The 22,852-nt window shown below is 39.5% G+C and overlaps 1 protein-coding gene and 2 long non-coding RNA genes across 4 annotated transcripts in view; 1 reads left to right on the plus strand and 2 right to left on the minus strand.

Moving 5' to 3' along the window:
- The window catches only part of LOC149978871 (uncharacterized), a 277,954-nt gene that overhangs the window by 61,493 nt on the left and 193,609 nt on the right, over positions 1-22,852 (minus strand). The gene's annotated exons all lie outside the window — the stretch shown is intronic.
- Positions 4,008-22,465, plus strand: LOC118938259 (uncharacterized). Of its 2 annotated transcripts, XM_090196104.1 has the most exons (3): positions 4,008-4,480; positions 13,357-13,762; positions 16,876-22,465. In XM_090196104.1, exons 1-3 carry the CDS (start codon positions 4,235-4,237, stop codon positions 17,835-17,837), a joined length of 1,614 nt encoding a protein of 537 aa, XP_090052230.1. In that variant the 5' UTR covers positions 4,008-4,234; the 3' UTR covers positions 17,838-22,465. The 2 variants fall into 2 exon arrangements, with proteins under 2 accessions (XP_090052230.1, XP_036796598.2); XM_036940703.2 differs by lacking the exon at positions 4,008-4,480 and having other exon boundaries at positions 13,008-13,762.
- The window catches only part of LOC149978873 (uncharacterized), a 41,112-nt gene continuing 27,408 nt past the window's right edge, over positions 9,149-22,852 (minus strand). Inside the window, exon 2 of the long non-coding RNA XR_016485865.1 lies at positions 9,149-9,826. This is a non-coding gene — a long non-coding RNA (uncharacterized LOC149978873). The remainder of the gene's footprint in view (positions 9,827-22,852) is intronic.

Raw genomic sequence — 22,852 nt, forward strand, 5'->3', positions numbered from 1 at the left:
CATTAAATACATCACACCTGCCCAGACCCACTAGAACACACTTCCATCTCCATGAACTACATCACACCTGCCCAGACCCACTAGAACACCCCCCCCCCCCCATCATCTCCATTAACGACAACACACCTGCCCAGATCCACTAGAACACCCCCCCCCCATCTCCATTAACTACATCACACCTGCCCAGACCCACTAGAACACACCACCATCTCCATTAACTGCATCACACCTGCCCAGACCCACTAGAACAAAGCCCCATCTCCATTAACTACATCACACCTGCCCAGACCCACTTGAACACCCCCCCCATCTCCATTAATACATCACACCTGCCCAGACCCACTAGAACAACCCCCCCATCTCCATTAACTACATCACACCTGCCCAGACCCACTAGATCACACCCCCATCTCCATTAACTACACCACACCTGCCCAGACCCACTAGAACACACCTCCATCTCCATTAACTACATCACACCTGCCCAGATCCCCTAGAACACAGCCCCATCTCCATGAACTACACCACACCTGCACAGACCCACTAAACACACCTCCATCTCCATTAACTACATCACACCTGCCCAGATCCCCTAGAACACAGCCCCATCTCCATGAACTACACCACACCTGCACAGACCCACTAAACACACCCCCATCTCCATTAACTTAATCACACCTGCCCAGACCCACTAGAAACCCACATCTCCATTAACTACATCACACCTGCCCAGACCCACAAGAACACACCTCCATCTCCATGAACTACATCACACCTGCATCACACCTGCCCAGACCCACTAGAACACAGCCCCATCTCCATTACTTACATCACACCTTCCCAGACCCCTTAGAACACACCCCCATCTCCATTAACTACATCACACCTTCCCAGACCCACTATAACACACCCCCATCTCCATTAACTACATCACACCTGCCCAGACCCACTAGAACACATCTCCATTAACTACATCACATCTGCCCAGACCCACTAGAACACACCCCATCTCCATTAACTACATCACACCTGCCCAGACCCAATAGAACAAACCTCCATCTCCATTAATTACATCACACCTTCCCAGACCCACTAGAACACACCTCCATCAACTACATCACACCTGCCCAGACCCACTAGAACACATTCCCATCTCCATTAACTACATCACACCTGCCCAGACCCACTAGAACAAAGCCCCATCTCCATTAACTACATCACACCTGCCCAGACCTTCTAAAACACACCTCCATCTCCATTAACTACATCACACCTGCCCAGACCCACTTGAACACCCCCTCATGTCCATTAACTACATCACACCTGCCCAGACCCACTAGAACACACCTCCATCTCCATTAACTACATCACACCTGCCCAAACCCACTAGAACACACTCCCATCTCCATTAAATACATCACACCTGCCCAGACCCACTAGAACACACCTCCATCTCCATTAACTACATCACACCTGCCCAGACCCACTAGAACACACTTCCATCTCCATGAACTACATCACACCTGCCCAGACCCACTTGAACACCCCCCCCCCCCATCTCCATTAATACATCACACCTGCCCAGACCCACTAGAACAACCCCCCCATCTCCATTAACTACATCACACCTGCCCAGACCCACTAGATCACACCCCCATCTCCATTAACTACATCACACCTGCCCAGACCCACTAGGACACATCTCCATCTCCATTAACTTCTCCAGCGCCTCATCAGCACCATTTTATTTCTCTCCGTCACTTTAAACTTTTAGATAATAAAGCATTTGACCTTTCTTTTTAATTAATTCTTATTTTCCACCATCATTTGCAAATAAATTCTTTAAAAATCCTACAATGTGATTTTCTGTATTTTTTTCTCATTTTGTCTGTCATAGTTGAAGTGTACCTATGGTGAAAATTCCAGGCCTCTCGTCTTTTTAAGTAGGAGATCTTGTACAATTGGTGGCTGACTAAATATTTTTTTGCCCCACTGTATATACAGTGCATTTGGAAAGTATTCAGACCCCTTCACTTTTTCCACATTTTGTTCTGTTATTCTAAAATGGATTAAATCAATACTTTCCACTCTACACACAATACCCCTTAATGACATCTCAATACCCCATAATGACATCACAATACCCCATCATGACATCACAATACCCCATAATGACATCTCAATACCCCATAATGACATCACAATACCCCATCATGACATCACAATACCCCATAATGACATCTCAATACCCCTTAATGACAAAGCAAAAACTGTTTTTGTAAATGTTTCAAATGTAACAAAAACAACAACTGAAGAATCACATTTACATACAGTACCAGTCAAAAAATTTGGACACACCTACTCATTCAAGGGTTTTTCCTTTATTTGTACTATTTTCTACATTGTAGAATAATAGTGAAGACATCAAAACGATGAATTAACACATATGGATTCATGTAGTAACCAAAAAAAGGTTAAACAAATCAAAATATATTTTATATTTCAGACTCTTCAAAGCAGTCACCCTTTGCCTTGATGACAGCTTTGCACACTCTTGGCATTCTCTCAACCAGCTTCATGAGGTAGTCACCTGGAATTCATTAAATTAACAGGTGTGCCTTGTTAAATGTTAATTTGTGGAATGTATTTCCTTTTTGATGCATTTGAGCCAATCAGTTGTGTGACAAGGTATGGGTGGCTCTCATGAGGATTGCCACCGGAAAGGAAGACCCAGAGTTACCTCTGCTGCAGAAGATACGTTCATTAGAGTTAACTGTACATCAGATTGCTGCCCAAATAAATGCTTCACAGAGTTCAAGTAACAGACACATCTCAACATCAACTGTTCAGAAACTGCATGAATCAGGCCTTCGTGGTTGGTTGAATTGCTGCATGAAAAAACACTGTTTACAAAAGCTTTGTTATAGAACAAGAAGGCCGGCATAGTGTTTACAAAAAATTTGCTTTTCTTTCAAAAACAAGGACATTTCTAAGTGACCCCAAACTTTTGAACGATACTATACATCTACAACTCCCCATCCAACCTGACAAAGCTTGAGAGGATCTGCAGAGAAAAATGATAGAAACTCCCCAAATACAGGTGTGCCAAGTTTGTAGTGTCATACCCAAGAAGACTCAAGGCTGTAATCGCTGCCAAAGGTGTTTCAACAAAGTACGTAGTAAACGGTCTGAATACTTATGTAAATATGATTTTTCTGTTTATTTTAATAAATTAGCAAACAAATCTAAATACGTGTTTTTGGTTTGTCATTATGGGGTATTGTGTGTAGATTGAGAATTATTATAATTTTTAAAATCCATTTTTAAAATAAGGCTGCCACGGTAATGTAAAAAAAAAATGAAAAAGTGAAGGGGTTTTAATACTTTCCGAATGCACTGTATTGTTACACCATGTAGGAGCAGTATAGACCTAGTCTGTTCATTATGTACATCTACATGATGTATTGTTAAACCAACAAAATAAAGGGAAGTTATATTATTTTGTACATTTTACAATTTCTTTGTTGATGTGTCTTGCTGGAGGATCCACTTATGGCCAAGTTTCAGCCTCCTAGCAGAGAGGTAACTAGGTTTTGGGCTAAAATATCCTGGTAGTGGGTAAAGTTTATTCATTTATTTTATACAGTCATTTCTGCTCATCTTTATCAAGGGTATCAATAACTATGTGCTTATTTTGATATCTAGTTATTTGACTGAATCAGAAATACAGATGTGGAGTGGATGTAGAGTTTGTTTTAAATTCTCATAAAAAAATCTGAACTAATCAAACAACACTTGTTGCTCTTTGTACGTGTTGATATAATATTCTTATTTAATGGAGAGAAAAAAAAAAGTTTCCTTAAACTGCTTTATAATATTATAATTCAATGAAGAATAAAAATAGTTTTCCCTCCTCAACTGCGTTTCCTCCCTCCAGACAGCAGATGGCGATATGTGTCTTTCAGGTGAGGTTTCTAGTGTGACGTATATTCTAGTGGACGGAACGCTTCTTCAACAACTGCAGCCACCTCGGTAGCTCGCTGGACAACAAAGTCGGAACATTCAAGTTATTTAGGCAATTTTGTGGTTTATTTGCCACTATGAGTGAAATATACTTATGTGGAAACAACTAGATACCCCATTTAATGTAATATTTACGTTGAAAGTCAACTAGCTGGCTGGTTAAGTTAGCACTAGTTTAGTCGCTAATGCTAACTAGCTATTATCTCCGACCATGAGTTCACTAAGCTACTCTCCTCCTGCTATAGAAGAGGGGGTCTGCTGGACGGAGAAAGAAACTCTCGTGAAAGAGGAGGAGGAAGAGGAGGCTGTTACAATACAAAAACAAGTAGAGGGTGAGGCTGTTGCCGTGAAAGAAGAAGAGAAAGACGTTTCAATGAAAGAAGAGGAAGACGCCTTCAGAGTGAAAGAGGAGGAGGAGGAGGAGGAGGATGTTACTGTGAAAGAAGAGGAAGAAGATGCAGTTTTTGGAGTGGAGGATGAAGAGGGGGAGATTACTGTCACATTAGAGGAGGACGAAGAAGAGAAGACTGGAGAACTGATTAACACCAGTAAATACAGTGAGTACTATCTTATAAAACAGGGACATTGTTCTGATTAACCCCAGTACATAGAGTGAGTACTATCTTATAAAACAGGGACATTGATCTGATTAACACCAGTAAATACCTGTGAGTACTATCTTATAAAACAGGGACATTGATCTGATTAACACCAGTAAATACAGTGAGTACTATCTTATAAAACAGGGACATTGTTCTGATTAACCCCAGTACATAGAGTGAGTACTATCTTATAAAACAGGGACATTGATCTGATTAACACCAGTAAATACAGTGAGTACTATCTTATAAAACAGGGACACAAACTCTGCAGTTGTTGAACTAATGTGTTTATATTTTTTAAAAGGGCGTTCTACACTTAAATATGTTTTTGTACTGTCTGAATTGTTCATGATGTCCCCCAGTGATTTTAAAAAAACTTTTCCTATTGAAAAGTGATATATAAATACAGTAAAGTATAAACACACTAAAGGGAAACAAATAAATGTTTTGAGAAAAAGTGTTTTTTTAGACAACTGCAAACTAGAAGGATAGTAAGGCATTCAAGGAGTTGGCTTGATGGGAAGTCATGATGTCAGCCAATAGGCGACTGATCTTCATGTGAATATTCCTTATTCTTTTTAAAATCCTTCCTGTTCTGTCAACTTGGTTGTTGATCATTGCTAGAAAGCCATTTTCAAGTCTTGCTATAGACCTTCAAGACGATCCAAGCTGTAACTAGGCCACTCAGGAACATTCAATGTCATCTTGGTAAGTTCCTCCAGTGTATATTTGGCCTTGGGGTTTAGGTTATTTTCCTATTAGTACAGTTTTTTGTATTCAGATCTCTGAATTGTAACATTTAGTGTTTCCTTATATTACACTGGGAAAACAGTTTTCATGGGCACAGAAATCCTAAATAATTTCAGAGTATGCGAAATCCAATGATTCTCAACGAGAGTCACCTTAACTTTATTGACAACACCCAAATGGACACTGTCATTAACGTGGTTCTTCAATAATTACACATAATACTTAATACTGTAGTTGTTTAGTTACAGTCACATGTTCAACTATCATCAGAAGATCCAGGAAATCATTTTCTGAATGGCAGTCAAATGACAAACATTACGACATGCAACAACAACCAAAGTGCTTCTTCATTCATTACTCTGGTAAAGACAGTTATGCCGTGCTCCACATTGTATCCAACATCCCTAACAAATTGATGTTTATAATGTGTTATTGTCTGCTTGATTTACAGGAGGGTCTTGTTAGTCTGTTTGGAAACAGAGATACTTAGCTCATAATGTGTAGAGAACTGTTCCTTGATGGATAGCGCTGTGTGTTGTACAATAGCCTATTTTCCTTTATTCAGGACATTTATAATGACAACACATTACAGAGTAGCCTAGTGGGATTATTCACAAAATTATCTGGTGATCAGGTTATGAAATGTCATGACAAATACAGTTTAGATTCCATGTTTCACCTGAAATATTAAATTATTTGTAGTCCTAGGTCTATGTTATTGTTAGGTTAAGTTATGGGTCCTACAGTAGGTCTATGTTGTTGTTAGGTGAAGATATGGGTCCTACAGTAGGTCTATGTTGTTGTTAGGTGAAGTTATGGGTCCTACAGTAGGTCTATCGTATTGTTTGGTGAAGTTATGGGTCCTACAGTAGGTCTATGTTAGGTGACATTATGGGTACTACAGTAGGTCTATGTTATTGTTAGGTGAAGTTATGGGCCAATTTGTTAAACACTTACTGTACGAACCCTCATTGTCAGGCTGATGGCAAAGCTAGACAAAGAGCATTTTACTGGTTGAAGTGTTTTGTAGGTGTAAAGCAGTTGATTTGCGACAAGCAGGAAATTCAAACGAGCCGTACAATTATATTCCAATAGTAATGTGAAATACACTCATAAGCAACCTGGAAATGGAGGCTATTTTTGCTGTCAGCCTATGAGAACTCCCCTGAGTTTTCCCCACGGTGTTGAATTAGTGAATAGACACAGAGCATAATGTGAGTTTCCTAGAGTACTCCTGATCTTGCGCTGATAGTGTGCTGTAATATTCAGAATACATTGTGAAAAACTAAAATCTTGGCTCACCATTTTTGCTCCAGGCAGATGTACTACATCCATAACTAGTGGTTTCCTCATTAGCAGGGAGGAGTTTCTACAACCAAATTGTGTGTGCATCGCCCTCGTGCGCCAATTTTAGCAAACACAGAAGGGGCCTATATTGGAGACCAAAAGTTGTCTGGCGCAATGCTTAGGATTTCAACAACTTGAATAACTTATTTCTAGCCTGCAATCATCGATGCTACGACTTATGTGAAAACAATACAAAATGACTTGTTGCTAACTTGACTGTCTTAATTGTCAAATTTAACAGACGTCAATTGTTGTACAACTTCATGAGTACACTCTGGGAATCACCTTTTACCTCAAATAAACAGTGGATTTCTGCTGTTGTGGGCCTTTAACCATCTGTCTGACTTTGTCGTTCACACAGGAGAGAGATTGGACAATCGTGGATCCTCTGGGGAGCCTCAACAACATCATGACGCTGACGAGGCAAAGACAAGTCTCTCCACATCAGATCTCCTCAAGAAACACCAGCGGAGACGCACAAGGAAGAAATCTATCTGCTGCTCTGACTGTGGGAAAAGATTGAACTCTTCATCGGACCTTAAAATACATCAAAGAATTCACACAGGAGAGAAACCTTACGGCTGTGAACAATGTGGGAAGAGTTTTACTCAGCGATGCAACCTGATAGTACACCAGCGGGGACATACAGGAGAGAAACCTTTTAGCTGTGCTCAATGTGGGAAGAGTTTTACTACATCTAGTTATCTAACTATACACCAGAGAATACACACAGGAGAGAAACCTTATAGCTGTGCTCAATGTGGGAAGAGTTTTACTCAGCAAAGCAGCCTAATAGTACACCAGCGGACACACACAGGAGAGAAACCTTGTGGCTGTGATCAATGTGGGAAGAGATACTCTGTTAAAAGATCTCTGATTAAACATCAGAAAATACATGGAGTTGTTTCATGATATCAATAAAATAATGTCACAATGTAGAATGTTTTTAATATGTCGTAGGAGTATTTAAATGAATGTCAGAATGTAAACGTTTGCCCCCCTGTTCAGGTGATATTAGCCTCAGGGGAAAAATCCAGGCTCTGAATTGAAAGAGTTACTATTTATGAGATTTAACAAAAAGTGACAAACAAAAATAGAGCTGTGTTACACTTACCACGTTGGTGACCCACTTGAAAATACAACACTTCAAAATGTTTAGGTTTTCAATATATCCAAAACTGTTTCGACATATTGGTGATTTGGACACGTTAAAACTGTGTTTTGACATTGCGCTATTCCCATTCAGCAAAATGTAATTGAACAGATGTCTTCTCAGGTCGTTTTTTTCACTGACTTGAAAACAACTTAATTTCAACGTACTTGCAGCCTATACACATCGGCAATTGGTCTATAATCAATTTTATTAACAATCCTACATCACTCCAGTATTTCTTGACAACATTGAAGGGCTAATAGTCTTTATTACACTACTGAAGAAGCATGACACAAATCACCTCATATTTCAAACATTCAGCCTGACAAAGGATACATGTTTTATTATTCCATGCCTCAACATTAAGTGATTAATTGACAATACATATTAACAAAAGGGTGTATATTTGGTTTTGATATTTCATATTTACAATTCATGTAACATTTAGTAATAATTATTATGCAACCAACTGACAATTTTTGGGTAAAATTATATTGACATTGTTGCCCAGCTTTTAGAATATCAGGGTTAATTCTCAGATGTGCCAACCCAAATGTACTAGAGGATGACACTGGGAACTGGGCCCCGATCCAACAACATGCTTATCTAGTGAACCCTGAAAAGAGAGAGAAGCTCTGCAGTGAGGTGGAAAGTAACTAAGGATATTGCAGGAGTTTCCTCTTGAAATCAGACATGTCAGTGGTAAGGACATCTTGGTTGCTGATTGTCTCAAAGGTGGGCAGTTAGAAAGATTTGTGTTTTGCGTTTAGCCAATGTGTTCAATTATTTTGACTGCCCGTTTTTCCATATTGGAGATGAGTTTTGTTTGGGCTCGTTCCAAGGGGACTAGAGTTCTAGAAGCTCGTGGAGTTTTCCCCCAAAATGTATTATTTAGAAATGTGTTTTCTTGTTGACAGTAAACACCAAGTTTATATTGGTCAAGGTGAAGCTTTGTAGTTGATTTATAATGTGAAATGGTAGTAGTTTTCTGTTGGTGGTGAGCAAACTTGTCCAACAAAAATATAGGATATATTGGTTGTCTTCAGTCGGAAGGTGGTACAGGCTTTGGTTTTTCCATTTATGTTTTGAGGTTGGACGTTAGCATGTAGGAAAGGGGGAAACATCGTCAGTTGTACAACTGAAATGTGTCTTTGGTGCACGTCTAGCTCGTTAGCACGTAGGACGCACTGATTGGTGTCACCTTGTTAGTCAGTATGTGTTACACCTGTGCTGGCTTGTCCATCTCGTTAGTGGGAAGGTGTTTCACCTGAGCTGGTCCAGGTTATATTTAAGTGTCTGGCCCAGTGCTCCAGTTGTCTTGATAGATGTGGAGAATCAACACCTTTAGTTGCTCCACTTTTTTGGTTTGCTTCCTGTCTTTAAGTTTGTTGTGGGTTTTTCTTTTGTTTGCCTTTTGGGTGTCTTTTAGGTCCCAGTTGTTGTTACTAGTCAACTTTCAGTGGACACCCCCATTGTGTCTTTCAGAGCCCCTCCTAAAAAACAAGCCTATAATTTGGATTGGATTTTGCATCCAATTAATATTTTAATCAATGGCATTTCCTTAGGGTGCTCATTAGTCTTTCAGTTAGTCTTCTGTTTGTTGTGTACTAAATATTTCTGTTTATTTTCATTGGATTTTCCTGTGAAGTCATTTTGTTGCATTCATGTCAGAAATGTGCTGTACAAATAAAGCTTGATTTCAACAAATGAACACGATGACCGACCAATCAACAGACTCTTGGTCCCGGTTAGTATGAAAATCAGTATCAATCCCATGTCAAAGGATTCAACTACTGAAAACGTAAACAAAGAAATGGATCAACCAGATCAATCCCAGTTTTCCAGCCTGCTGAAGGCATGGTGGAGTGGTAAACCAGGGGCTTGAGGTGGTCTCCCACAGCTCTGCTTATGTCATGTCCTGTGGCCTTGTCGTTCCATTTCTTGACTGCCCCTGCAACACAGAAATAAACATATTGTCATATTATATAAAACATTCAAAGTAATGGATATGGAGCATCTATGGCCTCATTTACACCGGGCACCTAAATGTGACTTCTGTCATCTGATCACTCCAAGCTGCATTAGGTTCAGTGAATGTGTGGGGTAAAAGTACATTTTACACATGACCTTCATAATATCAAATAACTAATGTTTGTGTCTGAGGGGAAATTAATTTTCATACAGCCAAATGGGTGAGAAATTTAACCAATATCAGTGGAGAATTTGCACTAATGTAAATAAACAGATGATGGAACATATTCCCTTTTGCTTACATGATGAACCGCTAAGGGGACATACATATTTACCATCTAAACCACGTGTTACCTCTCACCTCTCCGGCTGTAGAAGTGTTCTGTCTCTTTTACATAGCAGGTGTAAAAGAAACACAGACAAGACAAGTAGGCACGCAAGTCATTATGGTCATTGTAGTTAAAAAAAATTGTATCTAATTATGCCAATCTGTATGTTAGGTTTTTTGAGAAGAATGTGAATGTCAATCCATTCTAGCACCTCATCAGGCTCTGAAAAAGTCTTCATTGATGACGTGTTTCTTCTATTCCAGAGGACAGCAGAGGAACTTCATCAATTCCACTCCTTCATCAATACAAGCAGTGAACATCTGAAATTCACCCTCACCTTTCATGCGCATGAAACAAGTTACCCGATGTTTGGACGATACTTTTCTCGTCAATCATCTCGTCAATCATCTTACATACTATACTTAAAAACTGGAAATCAACCAATCCTCCATTGTTAACGCAGTGGAAAGGTCAAATGCGTTATTATCTAAAAATTGAAAGTGAGTGACAGAGGGTAATAAAATGGTTAAGCTATGGTAACGTTTATAAAAGGTCAAATACAAATTTTCCCTCAATTTTTTTAAGTCCCATTGCAAAGTCACACCTCACTGCTCTATTTTTGGAGCTATTACATAAAACCAATCAATCAGAATTCAGAATGATGAAGTCAGGTGTGATGTAATACGGAGGACCAGCCGATTCCCTATGATGTAAACTACAACAGAAATAACTTCAAATGTAGAACTTCAAATTAAACCAATCGGTTGCACTCATTATTTGGGTGATTAAAGTAGCCAACGTTTTGGAAATACATAACGCCATCTAACCAAATATCAAAGAATGTTAGCTATATGCAGTTATCTTAGCCAGCCAGCTAACATGCGTTAATTAGCCAACTAGCTATTAGCCTAAACAGCATAACCAACCAGCACGGTTATGGTCAGCGAGCTGGAGCCCAACTAAAACATAACTGCAGATCAAAAGGGCAGAGACATACAGAATGATGGCAGGGAAATCCCCAACATCCAAAATAGATAACGATTCCAGATGTCAGTCAGCGCGGTAGCAGTTAGCCAAGGTGGAAAACGTTACAAAACTCGCGTAGTCTACTTCACAGAGAACATGCTGAAAAGTTGTAAACAAAGCTTCCTGGAAGCATTGGCTCTTTCCATCCAATTGTGTCAAAAATAGGTTCATTACTTTGAGCAACACAGAATTTAGAACAGCCACATTATTATAGATGACGTCACACACGTCGTAGTGCCTACGCAGTGTAGCCTTTATGTCATCTACTAAACCACTGGCCATGTTCGAGAGCATCAAATCCATGCTGCGTTGTGGGTAACAGTTACAGGCTGACAGATTTACAAATAATAATAAGTAGTTATTTATGATGCAAGGTGATTTGTAGATCAGTCAGTCAGCAGTCACCTGCACTGTCGGCTGCAATGTTGAACAAGCCCAAACCAATCAGGTGGTTGTTAGACGAAATTAATCGAGTTTATTTCCTCTGGCGTTTTGAGCCCACTGCAAGAAGGCACCAGAGCCCACCGTGCTAACGGATAACACAACCACACAGATAACACAACCACACAGTTCATGAAAAGGTGTGGTTAACGTTTGCAACGGTCCCGCCTCTCAAGTCAGTGAGAAATAAATACATTGTTTCTATGTGGCTCATATTCACTACATCAGAATAAACTGTCTTCCATTTTTAGTATCAAAATATATCAAATTAACCTGGGAAATTATTCGATGTCCCCCTCTGGTGGCGGAGAAGTATAATACACCTAAACTAACAACCGGGATAATAAACTGTCTGGTGTTTCATGAGTTTATAAAACATATACTTTATACATTTGTCATAAATCACCTGCATTGATGAGACACACAGTGTGGATGAATGATCAGTAGTCGACAGGGTAAAAATAGCACTCCTAAAGATGATGCATTTTCCAGTCAATTTGAAAGAGGGAACTTTCACATAAAACCCAAATGAAAATCTGAGATTCGGAAAATAACATATAAAGAGGCTTATTTGACGCCAAACCAACAACAGTTGTTACTAAAACATAAATTGCTAATGTATGATTTAAAACGTGGATTGTATGATGTAATGTCAACTTTATACATTTCTATCCCAGGACCACTCAAATTTCAAATTTTCCAAAAATCTGCTGTGGATTACCCAGAATCCCATACCTTTATCACTGAGTGTATTACACTGAGTGTAATGCAAACACACGAGCAGCGCAGCGCAGCACTGCATTTCAGTGCTAGAGGCTTCAGTGCTAGAGGCTTCACTACAGACCCTAGTTCAAATCCAGGCTGTTTCATAACAAGCCGTGATTTGGAGTCGCATAGAGCAGCGCACAATTGGCCCAGCATCGTCTGTGTTAGGGTTTGGCCGGGGTAGGCCGTCAATGCAAATAAGAATTTATTCTTAACTGACTTGCCTAGTTAAATAAAGGTTAAATATATTTTTTTTTAAATTGTAACTTTATTACACCGTTACACTGGCATACAAACTCAGTAGCACCGAGTTGATCATCCATATGACGTTGAGAAATACTGCATTGTAGGTAGTTTGGAAGAGTTCACAAAATAAGTTAATAAATATGTAATAACGCAAAAACATAACAGTTTGTACTTATAGGTAACCAGATCGTGACTACAACTAGCTTACTAAATATTTAACCACAGTGTTGTTACACTGGTGAGTAAAAACTCATGCGTCCTGCATTTACATTTTACTCAACTGCGTTACCCACTCCAGTCAGCAGATGGCGGTGTGAGAATTTAAGGCAATGCTGCTAGTGTGACGTATAATCTAGTGGACGGAACGCTTCTTTCAACAGCAGCAACAGTTAGTCAGCCACCTCGGTAGCTTGTTAGACAAAATAGCTGAACCAATAAAGCTCTTTAGACGCTTTCGTGGGTATTAGCCACTGTGTTTTAAAGTTATCCGATTTGATTTCATATTTACTGTGTTGTTATTATTCAGCTAGCGGGCTGGTTAATTTAGCATTAGCCTAGCTAGCTAACATCTCCGACCATGAGTTCACTAAGCTACTCTCCTTCTGCTAAAGAAGAGGATGTCTGGTGGACGGAGAAAGAAGCTCTCGTCAAAGAGGAGAAGGAAGAGAAGGATGTCACAGTAAAACAAGAAGTTGAGAGTGAGGCTGTTATAGTTAAAGAAGAGAAAGACGTTTCAGTGAAAGAAGGAGAAGACTCGTTCAGAGTGAAAGAGGAGGAGGATGTTACAGTAAAAGAAGAGGAGGAAGAGAAGGATGTTACAATACAAAAACAAGTAGAGAGTGAGGCTGTTACAGGGAAAGAAGAAGAGAAAGACGTTTCGGTGAAAGAAGAGGAAGACGCGTTCAGAGTGAAGGAGGGGGAGGATGTTACAGTAAAAGAAGAGGAGGATGCAGTTTTTGAAGTGAAAGGGGAGATTACGGCCACATCGGAAGAGGAGGAAACTGGATATCTGGGCCCGATTTCCCAAACGCAATTTAAGGCATCCAGTGGTTCTAATGATGAACTTAGCCATCAGATGGTTTTGAGAAACCGGGCCGTGATTACCACTGGTAAGTACTGTCTTAAATACAGAGGTACAAACTCTGCAGTTGTTGAACTAATGTTTGGTGTTAAAGGGGAAATCTGCAATTGCTACATCCTTATTTTGACTTTTAAATAATTTATTTATAGCCAATGATTCTTGAAGAATATAACACATGCCTCATGAGCTTAGTTCAACTGTTGTACCCAATCAGAAACCCAAATCAGTTTTTTTACTCCAATGTTTAGAAACAATGTAAATCAACAGCCTCAACATGGTTAAAACTATAATGTTGATTAGCATCCATAGGTCTGTTCAATTTCTCCAGGCCCGTCATCATCTTATTACCAAAACAGTTGTGGAATGACTGCTTTGTTATTGTTTCAACTGCAGATTGGTTGATTGATCTGTGGCTTTTTAAAGGGACAACCTAGTATTTAAACAGCAACAAAATGGCTGCCAAGAGACTTTTTTTGGTAAACAGCTGAGTGATGGGGCTGGAGACATGTAAGCACTCTCAAGTTCATAGGGACCTCGTCAAGAAGTTAAGACATCTTGGCTTAACTGTTATAAGGTGTTGGCTTGACAGTCACTGGACTCCCCCTGTATTCACTACACTATGAGTACAAGGACTGGCCATCCATGATGTCATAATTATAGTTTAACCAGGTTTCTAGGCTATATAGTATATTCTAGAATTCATCCATGATGTCATAATGATAGTTTAACCAGGTTTTTAGGATATATAGTATATTCTAGAATTCATCCACGATGTCATAATGACAGTTTAACTAGGTTTCTAGGATATATAGTATATTCTAGAATTGCCAGTGAAGATTTCCTGTGGGGGTCAAATTGTTAGAGCTGTTGATAAGTCATTGTATAATATTCAGCCAATTTATTTTCATTTCACCAGAAGAGAAGAAACTCTTCCTGAACCACCTTCTCCTGCTGGCCTTCATAAATTCTGACGTTGCTGGTAATAGGCTACACAAGCAGTCGGCAACCTACATTTGGAGTGCAAATGTGTCTTACCTTTTCTACCAATTTGCGTACCAGTTATGATTTTAATATGCACATTTTTGTGGAACAGTTTCATTTAATTTATAATAGTATCTCAAAATCATTGTCTGTGATTAGAATGTAGATGATCTAAATCAATAGGAAAATTGTACAAATCTAAAAGTAACTTTTATTGCCATTGCCAACTATGTAAAAATAGCCTACATAAAGCCAACAAATAAAAACATTGCAGCCTGCAGGTAGAAAATATCCTGATAAAAATAAATATTCGATATATTACATTGGCTGCACTTGGCCTATGTACAACGAACTTGAAACATTCTATCAACTGGGTTGGCTCGAATCTCGCAGGTTTGCAACATTGTTTAAAATAATCTGGGCCCTCGGGTTTCCCGCTCCAGTGAGTTTAGGACAGACACCGCTGTAAGCTATTTGTGCAAAGGATAAGAAGTAATCAGGTATTTTATGACATTTCCACTGGATCAGTGCATTACGTTTTTTTCCTTTCGTGCCGAGTGGTTATCGAAAGGGCGAGAGCTGGAAATATTTTACAAATACTTCGAGAAACTATTGTCAATCGTAATGGATTCTAATAAGACTTTGTTTACTTGCTGTTTGAGGCGAAGAAAAAATTAGTTGGAGAAGCTGAATCTTTTTTTTTTTGTTGAGAAGCTCCACAACTCATTAGTGGTGGTGCATTAAGACAATCAGAAATACTATCAGACATCCCCAAATGGGCACATATATAGGCCTACATTTGCGAACTGGCCAGGTAGACTAGTCCTACTTTTATATGCATAATCAGGTGTGCGTCCTTACTCAACATTGACAGGAGTGTTTCAAACAAAAGACAGTGAATACAATTACAAAACTGACACATCTTGCGGGGTCAGGTCTGGGTGGTCTGCTATGGGCCATTTCATTTAGTATCCGTTTGGGTCGGTTGGGGAATGATTTTATTTTCCCATAGTATGTTGTACATAGTTTCCCTCCTTCAGGGAACAGTAGTCATAGTCATAACGTTAAGCTTGTCATATGATGAAGTTGAACTTAAATACTGGATCTTGCTGTCGGACACTTTTTTTCTATTCAGATCTATGAAATGCACTCTAACTACGTAACATTTAGTGTCTCCTTGTGTTACGCTGGGAAAACAGTTTTCATGGGCACAGAAAGCCTAAATGATATCAGGGTTTGCAAAATCCAATGGTTCTAACCGAGTGTCACCTTAACTTTATTTACAACGCCCAAATGGACACTGTCATTAACGCGGTTCTTCAATAATTACACATCATTCTTAATACTGTAGCTGTTTAGTTAGACACATGTTCAACTATCATCAGCTGATCCAGGAAATAATTTTCTGAATGCCAGTCGCATGACAAACATCACGACATACAACAACAACCAAAGTGCTTCTTCATTCATTTACATCGGTAAAGACAGTTTTATGACAAAGACATTTTAGTTTTCATGTTTCACCTGAAATATGAAATGATTTGCAGTCCTAGGTCTATGTTATTGTTAGGTGAAGTTATGGATCCTACAGTAGGTCTATGTTGTTGTTAGGGGAAGTTATGGGTCCTACAGTAGGTCTATGTTATTGTTAGGAGAAGTTATGGGTCCTACAGTAGGTCTATGTTGTTGTTAGGGGAAGTTATGGGTCCTACAGTAGGTCTATGTTATTGTTATGTGAAGTTATGGATCCTACAGTAGGTCTATGTTATTGTTAGGAGAAGTTATGGGTCCTACACTAGGTCTATGTTGGTGTTTCTGCATTAGCATGGAGGAGTTTCTGCAACCAAATTGTGTGTATCGCCCTCGTGCTCCAATTTTAGAAAACACAGTAAGGGGCCTATATTGGAGACCAAAAGTTGTCTGGCACACTGCTTAGGATTTCAACAACTTTAATAACTTATTTCTAGCCTACAATCATCGATGTTACTGCTAATGTGAAAACAAGACAAATTATGACTTTTTGCTCATTTTAAGACATTTGTCAAATCATTTCGTCAATTGTTTGAACAACAACATGGCTACGCTGTTGGCATCACGTTTTACAGTGGGTTTCTGCTGTTGTCGGCCTTAAACCATCTGTCTGACTTGTTGTTCACACAGGAGAGATACGGGACTATCGTGGATCCTCTGGGGAGCCTCAACAACATCATGATACTGACGAGGCAGAGCAGAGTCTCTCCACATCAGAACTCCTCAAGAAACACCAGCAGAGACCCACAGGGAATATATCTATTTGCTGCTCTGCCTGTGGGAAATGTTGCAAATCTTCATCAGAACTTAAAATACACCAGCAAGTCCACACAGGAGAGAAACCACACTGCTGCTCTGACTGCGGGAAACGTTTCTCAAGATCAAATTCACTAAAAGTACACCTGAGAATTCACACTGGAGAGAAATCTCACCACTGTTTTGATTGTGGGAAAAGTTACTTAAGATTAAAATCACTAAAAGTACACATGAGAATTCACACTGGAGAGAAACCTTATAGATGTGATCAATGTGGGAAGAGTTTTACTATATCTAGCTGTCTGACTATACATCAGAGAACACATACAGGAGAAAAACCGTATAGCTGTACTCAATGTGGGAAGAGTTTCACTACATCTAGCCAATGGATTGTACACCAGAGAACACACACAGGAAAGAAACCTATTAGCTGTACTCAATGTGGGAAGAGTTTCACTCACTTAGGCAGCCTGTTATCACACCAGAGAAAACACACAGGAGAGAAATCTTATAACTGTGATCAATGTGGGAAGACTTTTACTCAGTCAAGCAACCTGGTATCACACCAGAGAACACACACAGGAGAGAAACCTTATAGCTGTGATCAATGTGGGAAGAGTTTTACTAAATCGAGCAGTCTTATTGTACACAAGAGAACACACACAGGAGAGAAACCTCATAGCTGTGATCAATGTGGGAAGAGTTTTGTTACATCTAGCCGTCTTCTTGAACACCAGAGAACACACACAGGAGAGAAACCTCATAGCTGTGATCAATGTGACAAGAGATACTCTGATAAAAGATCGCTGATCAAACATCAGAAAATACATACATGAAGGAGTTGTTTCATGATATCAATGAAATGTCACAGTGTAGAATGTTTTAACATTGTAGTAGGAGTATTTTAATTATGTCACAATGGAGAACCCTAATTGTTTGCCCCCTGTTCTATTGATTTCAGCGTGATATGGATATGTAGAAACATCTTTGTACTTTGCTCCGTTCATCTTTCCCTCAATCTTGACTAGTCTACCAGTCCCTGCCACTGAAAAACATCCCCACAGCATGATGCTGCCACCACCGTGCTTCACCGTAGGGATGGTGCCTGGTTTCCTCCAGACGTCATGCTTTGCATTCAGGCCAAAGAGTTCAATCTTGGTTTCATCAGACCAGAGAATCTTGTTTCTCATGGTCTGCGAGTCCTTTAGGTGCCTTTTGGCAAACTCCAAGTGGGCTGTCATATGCCTTTTACTGAGGAGTGGCTTCCATCTGGCCAATCTATCATAAAGGCCTGATTTGTGGATTGCTGGTCTGATGGTTGTCCTTCTGGAAGGTTCTCCAATCTCCACAGAGGAACTCTGGAGCTCTGTCATTGTGACCAGCGGGTTCTTGGTCATTGAACATCCCTTCTCCCCTGATTGCTCTGTTTGAAGAGCCTTGGTGGTTTCAATCCTCTTACATTTAAGAATGATGGAGGCCACTGTGTTCTTGGGGACCTTCAATACTGTAGACATTTTTTGATACCCTTCCCCAGATCTGTGCCTTGACACAATCCTGTCTCGAAGCTCTACGGCCAATTCATTCGACCGCATGGCTTGGTTTTGGCTCTGACATGAATTAATGGCAGGTAGACTCCAATCAAGTTGTAGAAATATCTCAATGGAAACAATATGCACCTGAGCTCAATTTCGAGTCTCATAGCAATGAATACTTATGTAAATAAGGTATTTCTGTTTTTCGCTTTGTCATTATGGGGTATTGTTTGTAGATTGATGAGGAAAATATTATTTCATCCATTTTAGAATAAGGCTGTAACGTAACAAAATGTGGAAAAAGACAAGGGGTCTGAATACTTTATTGGTTTACTGTTAGAATAAGTTGTACGACTACACCAATACTGTTAAAGCAACGATTCACAGACCTAGAAAATGGATGGCCAACCTTCCTGCTAGAGATCTAGCTACTGGGTGTGCAGGTTTCTGTTCCAGCCCTGCCCTAACACCTGACATTGTGTTGATTATTTGGATTAGACACTATTCAACTATTCAATCATGTCTTGTTGTGGAGTCAGATGGATGTCTAAATCCACTACCCATTTCCACAGCTGTTCTTTATGATAGGAAATAAAGTGGTGATTCACAGAATGAAGTATAGTGGGTCATTGAACATTCCCTGTTTGTCTGTTTTATGTGGTTGTTACTCTGATTTTGCACAATCACTGTCTGGCTGACAGTCTGAGTCAATCTAGAACCCACAGAATGAATGTTGTGGATATTTAATTCTGCTTATTTTAAGCTTTATTTTTACTAGGCAAGACAGTTAAGAACAAATTCTTATTTACATTGACGGCCTACCGCGGAACATTGGGTTAACTGCTTTGTTCAGGGGCAGAACGACAGATTTTTACCATGTCAGCTCGGGATTCGATCCACAAACCTTTTGGTTTCTGGCCCAATGCTCTAACCACTAGGCGACCTGCTGGCCCATAGACATGTCCAATACAGACATGATGGATTAGTATTGGCTTCATAGGCGTGTCCAATGCAGACATGGTGGGATTCGTATTGACCTCATAGACATGTCCAATGCAGACATGGTGGGATTCGTATTGACCTCATAGACATGTCCAATGCAGACATGATGGATTAGTATTGGCGTCATAGACGTGTCCAATGCAGACATGATGGATTAGTATTGACGTCATAGACGTGTCCAATGCAGACATGATGGATTAGTATTGACCTCATAGACGTGTCCAATGCAGACATGATGGATTAGTATTGACGTCATAGACGTGTCCAATGCAGACATGATGGATTAGTATTGGCTTCATAGACGTGTCCAATGCAGACATGATGGATTAGTATTGACCTCATAGACGTGTCCAATGCAGACATGATGGATTAGTATTGGCTTCATAGACGTGTCCAATGCAGACATGATGGATTAGTATTGACCTCATAGACGTGTCCAATGCAGACATGATGGATTAGTATTGACCTCATAGACGTGTCCAATGCAGACATGATGGATTAGTATTGACGTCATAAACGTGTCCAATGCAGACATGGTGGGATTCGTATTGGTTTCATAGACGTGTCCAATGCACTTGTTCATGTGGTTTGTAATTTCGATACTGAAACAGGATTGGCTAATCCTCCCACAGTTTCCATTTTGCTGAGATGTTTTCTCCATTTGAAATTATACTGTTAGAAATGGGTAAAGCACTCACACATCTTTGAACTTGTGTGTGTTCATCATTAGTTAATAACTTGAAAGAAAACAAAAGGCTGATTGATACTGATCAGTGTGTGGATTTTCTTTTTCATCAGACAATTAATGAGGCTCACCATGTTGAAGGAGACCAGATTAGATTTATAATGAGGCTAACCATGTTGAAGGAGACCAGATTAGAATCTTAATGAGACTACCATGTTGAAGGAGACCAGATTAGATCCATAATCTAATAATAATAATAATAATCCATGTCGAAGTAGACCAGATAATGAGGCTACCATGTTAAAGGAGAACGGAATAGACTCATAATGAGCCTACCACGTTGAAGGAGACCAGATTACACTCCTAATGAGGCTGACCATGTCAAAGGAGACCAGATTAGACTAATAATGAGGCTAACCATGTTGAAGGAGACCAGATTAGACTAATAATTAGGCTAACCATGTTGAAGGACACCAGATTAGACTAATAATGAGGCTAACCATGCTGAAGGAGACCAGATTAGACTCATGATCAGTGGTGGAAAAAGTACCCCATTGTCATACTTGAGTAAAAGTATAGAAACCTGAATAGAAAGTCACCCAGTAAAATACTACTTGAGTAAAAGTCTAAAAGTATTTTGTTTTAAATATTCTTAAGTATCAAAAGTAAAAATATGAATAATTTCAAGTTATTTATATTAAGCAAACCAGACGGCACCGTTTTTTTATTTACGGATAGCCAGGGGCACACTCCAACACTCAGACATCATTTACAAACGAAGCATTTGTGTTTAGTGAGTCCGTCAGAACAGAGGCAGTAGGGATGACCAGGGAAGTTCTCTTGATAAGTGCTGAATTGGACCATTTTCCTAACCTGTTAAACATTAAAAATGTAATGAGTAGTTCTAGGTGTCAGCGAAAATGTATGGATTAAAAAGTACATTTTTTCTTTTAGGAATGTAGTGAAGTAAAAGTTGTCAAAAATATAAAAAAATACAGATACCCCAAAACAACTACTTCAGTAGTACTTGAAAGTACTTTTACTTAAGTGCTTTACACCAGTGGTACTGTGTTACAGCTGCTCTCTCCTCCTCAATGTCATGAACTAGACCAGCTACTGTGTTACAGCTGCTCTCTCCTCAATGTCATGTACTAGACCAGGTACTGTTGTTATGATGTTGGCCTGGGGGGTTGGTTTATGACAGTCATAAATACCTCTTCCCCCCTTTTTCCTCTCTCTACCCTACTAAGATTACATTTGCAAATCCTTTGGTTAACATAGAGATTCTGGGAACGTCAGAATGTGGGGGGAAATGAACTATATTCTGGTAATCCGAACAGTTGAACATATGCGGTGGTACTTAATGAATATGATGTCATCTGAGACATTCTCACCAATGATAAGATGACAAACGCTACAGTGGAAAGTCTACACATCAGAGTTATCGGATTCACATGGAATTGTTGTTCAATGTAAATGTTTGAATATGCAATTATTTGTGATGGGATGAAATGTGATTTTAGCTTCTAAAAAGTGACATTTGGGTTTTCATAAGATAGGGCTGCTCAATCAGTGGCCCTCCCCTGTGAAGGGACAAGGGCTATAAAAGTATTCAAACACATCCTCCTCTCCCTTCCTATATAAAGCCCTGACAACAGAACTTCCTGTTCTGATGAGGTAGGATGACGATCCTATGGTTCAGAAAATAACTACAGGACAAAGCCAACATCAGCAGGAGCTTTGGTTGCGAATGGTATGAACTTTGAACTCTTATTCACTACAGAAGTGATACCTCCTAGCTGTTGAGTTAGCGACCGCAGGTTAAGAAGGAACAGACAGAGTATCCCGTCTATCACACAACGAAGTTACTACAACGTATCCAATTGACAACCAGAGACATTCTTCAAAGGACAGAGGACTCGGTTTGGCAACACGGCCTTCCATCTACCACCAACCTACTGAAGCACAGCTCAGAGTAAATATTTATTGCATTTTCCTTTTCCAAATGGGCGGTAATTTAGAATGCATAAGATACTGTATTTACGATAACACAGCTTTGCCTTTGTTCCTGTCTTCCTTCTCTTTCACTCAACCCAGCCCCTTTTCCTTTGTGTAACAAGCCGTCATATCTGTTCCGTCCGCTAGGGACGTTTTCCTATGACGTAATCAAGTTATGATTTAATTATGTGTATATGAATTATGTGTGATTAGTTAGGTATTTAGTAAATAAATGATTAAACCCAAATTTGTATTGCTGATTCAATTTGTTATCCAGGGTTCTTTCAGATTATGAGACTGAAGTAAAATGAAGATTAAATGTTGACTGCTATTGATGTAAAATATTACTAGGTCTTTAAGAGTTTATTCTGAAGATAGCAGCTCTATAAATATTATTTTGTGGTGCCCGACTCTCTAGTTAATTACATTTACATGATTAGCTCAATCAGGTGATATTAATTACGGAGAAATTATTTTATAAAATAGCATGTCATATCACTTAATCCGGCATAGCCAAAGACACGACACTGTGTTACAGCTGCTCTCTCCTCCTCAATGTCATGAACTAGACCAGGTACTGTGTTACAGCTGCTCTCTCCTCCTCGATGTCATGAACTATACCAGGTACTGTGTT

Source organism: Oncorhynchus mykiss, chromosome 13, assembly GCF_057628025.1.
Source record: "Oncorhynchus mykiss isolate SJ-2025 chromosome 13, ASM5762802v1, whole genome shotgun sequence".
Taxonomy (NCBI): Eukaryota; Metazoa; Chordata; class Actinopteri; order Salmoniformes; family Salmonidae; genus Oncorhynchus; species Oncorhynchus mykiss.

Coding starts and splice junctions, on each gene's coding strand:
- LOC118938259 (XM_090196104.1), top strand. CDS start 4,235: ATGAGTTCACTAAGCTACTCTCCTCCTGCTATAGAAGAGGGGGTCTGC. Junction 4,481..13,356: donor TGAAAGAAGAGGAAGAAGAT/GCAGTTTTTGGA, acceptor GTTGAGAGTGAG/GCTGTTATAGTTAAAGAAGA. Junction 13,763..16,875: donor CCGGGCCGTGATTACCACTG/GTAAGTACTGTC, acceptor TTGTTCACACAG/GAGAGATACGGGACTATCGT.